This window comes from Monoraphidium neglectum, assembly GCF_000611645.1.
Source record: "Monoraphidium neglectum strain SAG 48.87 unplaced genomic scaffold scaffold00013, whole genome shotgun sequence".
Taxonomy (NCBI): Eukaryota; Viridiplantae; Chlorophyta; class Chlorophyceae; order Sphaeropleales; family Selenastraceae; genus Monoraphidium; species Monoraphidium neglectum.
In genome coordinates this window covers 40,042-44,526 of record NW_014013613.1, presented here as the reverse complement: position 1 = coordinate 44,526, position 4,485 = coordinate 40,042, and the positions used below count along the sequence as shown (strand labels likewise).

The following is a 4,485-nucleotide window of genomic DNA, read 5'->3' as shown; positions in this document are numbered from 1 at the left end:
CCCACACACACTGCTCGCTCACCAGGAGCTGGAACTCGCATGGGGGGCCCTGCAGTCTGCTGAGGAGCTTGCGATTGGAGAGGACCAGCCAGAAGATCACCCGCAGCTACAGCAGGCGGTCCAGTGGCTGCGGCAACAGCTGCAGCAGCTGTGGCCGCAGCGGCCACAGCAGCAGGAGGAGGAGCAGCAGCAGCAGCAGCAGCAGGAGCAGGAGCAGGAGCAGCAGCAGCAGCAGGAGCAGCAGGAGGAGCCGGAGCAGCAGGAGCAGCAGGAGCAGCAGCAGGAGCAGCAGCAGCTGCGGGAGCGGGCCCAACGAGCCCAGCAGAGGCTGGATGAATTGTTGCTGGAACAAGAACGGCTAGAGGAGCAGCTGCGCCCGCTTTTGGGTGACGCTGGACGCATCAGGGGGCTGGTGGGGGCAGACGGCGGCGGCAACCGCAGGAGCGAGGTGCGAGGGCTAAATTTGCTCTGGGCAAGGGGGCTCTTTGCAGGCAAGGAAGGTACAATTAGGCATTGTTAATGGCAGGTATGGCGCTCTGCACTGGTGGTGCGTGCATTCAACTCACAACCTGCCAACTATTCATTAGAGTATACCGGCCTGTTGCCCGCCCTCCGCTTGCAATAGGGCGCCGGCGATCCGGCGAGCGCGACCAAGGATCGAGCCGCCGCTGACAAAACCAAGACGCCAGGCACGGCCCGCCTGCGGACCGGGATTGGCAACCCATCTTCAGGGGCGGAGGCGTCAGGGTCCCGGCTCGGCGTGCGCGCGGCGTCCCCGCCTCTGCAGGCCGCCGTCTGCGGCGGGGCCGCGCCGCTGCTTGGGCTTGGTGGCCCCACACCAATGGCGGACCGCTGCCCTGCGGCGCTGGTCCCTTCGCAGGCTGCAGAGGTGGGTAGCTCCCCTCTCGCTGAGCGGGGCCAGGGGTATACAGGGTTGAGAAGTGTGGGACGACGTTATGTCGTTGCCTACCAAAATGCAGTGACACTAGCACGCCTGTTCTGTGAGCTGCGCCGCCAGCCATCCCATCACCAATCGAAAAGATACTTACGCCTCCGCCCCGACCCTGCCGCGCTCAGGATGGCAAAGGCGCGCCGGTGCCCGGCGCGCCTGGGCCTGCTAGTGCCGCCGACGAGCGCCCGAACAGCCCGCGCTGGCTCGAGTGGTCTTTAGAGGAGTATGAGTTGGAGGGGCGCATCAGCAAGGACCCGCTGGCCTCGTTTCGCTTTTCCATAGAGGAGCTGGCGATGGTGGTGTCCCCAAGCGACGAGGTGCGGCAAGGGGGCCGTTGGGACGGGAATGGTTGTTGTAGTCTTGAGGGTATCTGTTTGAGATGAGTAATTGAAGGGGGTGCTCACTCACGTTCGCTTGAACAGCGAGCGGTACATGGTACAGCTGCCGTGCAGCTGCAACCCAGCGCCCCCACGCGCGGGACGAGAGAGCCTGCCATCAAGCAAGCCTCACCACGGCCTCCGTTCCCAGATGTACCGTCCCCACGGGCCCCCCCTGACTCGCCCGCCCAGCAGGCCAGCAGCAACCCCGCCATTGACCCAGAGACTCTTGATTTCTGCCATGCAGTACTCGCCACACCCGTGACTTTGAGCGGCGGCGAGGCACTGCTGCTGAAAAAGCAGAGGCAGCTGGCGGCCACCCCGAAGGTCGGCGCCAAGTGCGCGCTCCAACGGGGCCTGCTGAAACGTGGCATCGCGGCGCTCAGGGCCGCTCTTGACCGTGAGTCCTGCAAGGCAAAGTGTGTGGCACGCCCAGGGCCCGAGCGCAGGCAGCAGCCGGCCGCGCCGAAGGAGGGGCGCCCGCGGCTGCCTGCGCCGCCGAGCGGCGCCGGCGGCGGGCGCGGGGGCGTGGGGCCGTTGGCGGCGACGGCGGCGGAGCCGGAGGTTGCAAATGTGCTGTCCCTTGCGGCCGCGCTGGCTGCTGCTGCGGCGGCGGACGCGGCGGCTGCGGCGGCTCGCGGTGGGGCGACGATCACACCTGACGAGTCAGAGCCAGCCGCGCCGCCAGCGACAGCGCCAGGCGCAGCCGCCCTAGGCGCGGCCGCCGCTGCGCGGGACGGGTGCTACGGCGGCGGCGGAGTCGCCTGCTTTGAGGGCTGCGGGGCGGGCACGGCCTGCGTGGAGGGCAGGGCGATCGCCGAGGGCGAGGCACGATTCCTGATCAGTTGCAGCCAGAGGGCCTGCCGCGGCGCGCGCGCCCATGAGTCGTGCTTCCGCCGCTGCGGTTTCTCCGAAGCCACGAGGGCTGCCGCCAAGGGCGCGCAGAGGCGTGGCCGCCGCGCAGCGGCACCGCCGCCGTGCTGCCCGAGGGAGGGGTGTGGCGGCCTCGTATTGGAGGTGGTACACAGGCGCGCGGGCGGCCGGACTCAGACGGTGTTTGAGCTTGAGAAAGGACTGCTGCTGGCTGGGGCTGCGGCGGTTGGCCGGTGCAGACAGGGGACGGTGGAGCAGGAGCAGCAGGAGCAGCAAGACCAGCAGCAGGAACAGGAACAGGAGCGGGAGCGGGAGCAGGAGCAGGAGCAGGAGCAGGAGCAAGGCCACATAGAGCTTGTCGGCGGTGCGAGCCTGTCCGAGGCGCGCCTGATGATGGGCCCAGGGGCCGGCGTCGCAGGAGAGGCCGTCCTTTTGGGGCCCGCGGCGGCCGCAGACGTCGGCGGCGCGGGGCCGAAGCTCATCCGGGTGCTCAGGCGCGCGGCGTCGCCTGACCCGCCCCAGGGCGGCAGCGGCGGCGACGCCTGCGACAGCGGGGCTGTGGACAAGGAAGCGTCGGGCTCGCCAGCGGTGAACGTTTTGGGGATCACCTGCTGAGTGCATTAACATTTCATTTGCGTGCGGTTGGCTTGCTTATGCACCATGCTGATCAGCCCTGCCTAGGGTCCAACTGAGGCCTGGCTCCTTCCCAACAACTGCTGGCGACTCGGATGCAGTGCTCCCAGTTTGGGGTCTCGGGCACTGCTTATGGCACCGAGCCAGCAAATTTTCCTGTATGGCAGTGCGCCTGTCAACACACTCAATGATCCCAACCACCCCTTTACACCATCTCCTCCCACACCGCAGGGCCCCACCCACCGCCCCACAAGGGACTCTTCAGACGATGACCAGGGCCCCGCCCCGGCCCCATCTCCACGCCCATCCGCTGCGGCGCAGCCCGTGCCGGCCCCGCGGCCGCCGCAGGCCGGCCCCATGCAACAGCCTGTGCCGGCGTCCCCGGCGCCGCCGCCGCCGCTGCCCATGCCCGCACAGAGGGTGCGCAGGGCGCTGCGGACCGCAGAGCAGCAGTGGCAGCAAGACAACGCGGCTGCGGCCGCCATGGCAGCTGGCAACGAGATGACCAATCCCAGACCGAAGCTGTTCTCCTCCCAAGACTTCCCATCCCTGCCGTCCTGCAGCCCCGCCAAGTCCGCTGCCGGCGCGGCGGCCGCGGCGGCCGCGGCGGCTGCGGCGGCTGCGCGGCCAGCGGCGGCCCGGCCGGTCCGCAAGGCGGGACCGGCGTCGCCGGTGGGCAAGGCGGGGGCAACGGGGCCTGCGGCACCCGCTGTGATGGCGCCCTGGCTTAGGATTCTAGGTGAGGCCCGTTGCAGGTTTTGACTGCGGCAGCACAGCCACTTTATCTGCTGCAGGTGCAGGTTTGGGCCGTGCCTGCTCAATTGCCGCTGTATGATTGGTCAAAACCTAGCAGGCTCGCAAATCCGAAACACCTTGACGCAACACCACAACGCCACAAACACACACACACACACACACACACACACACACATGTGCGGGTGCTCGTGCGCGCGCGCTTGCGCACACACGTATGCGCACGCGAAACGGCCATTGCGCCGCCCCCACCTGTCGCAGTCACCAAGGAGGTCGTGCCCTGCGTCCTCGTGCCCCTGGCGCAGCTGCGCCTGCCCGCCGGCCGCGCGCCGCGCCCCGCGGCGCTCGAGGCGGCGCTGACCTTTGACAAGAGGGGGGGCGGGCCCAGGGAGCTGGTTCTGCTGGCAGGGGAGGGCGCGGTTGCGGCGCGGTTCGGCAGCGCGGACGCTGCCAGGGTCTGCCTGTGAGTGCGCGCTCGCGCTAAGCTTATTGGTTGTACAAAGGGACCCCCAGTCTGTGGCTCAGGTTCCGCAAGACTGGGAGCGCAAGTTATTGGAGATCTCTGCTGCAGATTTTTTGCTCTGATATTGTCGTGGCCCGCACGCATGCGCTGCTGATGGTGCATCCCCAAACTCATTTGCCCCGGCGCGGCCCAACCTCGGAGCCACCTTGTGTTGCTCCAAACCACGCAGGACCTTCCTCAACGGCGTCTACCTCAACAAACTTCCAACCCAAAGCAAAGCTTAGGCTGAAGCGCACACCAGAACCTAACTTGGTCTACACCACACAACCATGGAAGCAATCAATCTGACATCAGCTACAAACGACCATGAAGCCGGCCGCCTGCTTGCAAAAGCGGAGGCAGCAGCCTCGTTCGCACCACTCATCTGCGGGAGC

The 4,485-nt window shown here is 67.5% G+C and overlaps 1 protein-coding gene across 1 annotated transcript; it reads left to right on the top strand.

The window, feature by feature from the left end:
- Positions 1–3,336: 3,336 nt before the first annotated feature.
- On the top strand, positions 3,337–4,055 carry MNEG_0199 (hypothetical protein; the record flags this gene model as incomplete). The annotated part of the gene is made up of 2 exons (XM_014051319.1): positions 3,337–3,574; positions 3,850–4,055. The coding sequence occupies 2 exons, from the start codon at positions 3,337–3,339 to the stop codon at positions 4,053–4,055; spliced, it is 444 nt and encodes a 147-aa protein (XP_013906773.1).
- Between the last annotated feature and the right edge of the window lie 430 nt (positions 4,056–4,485).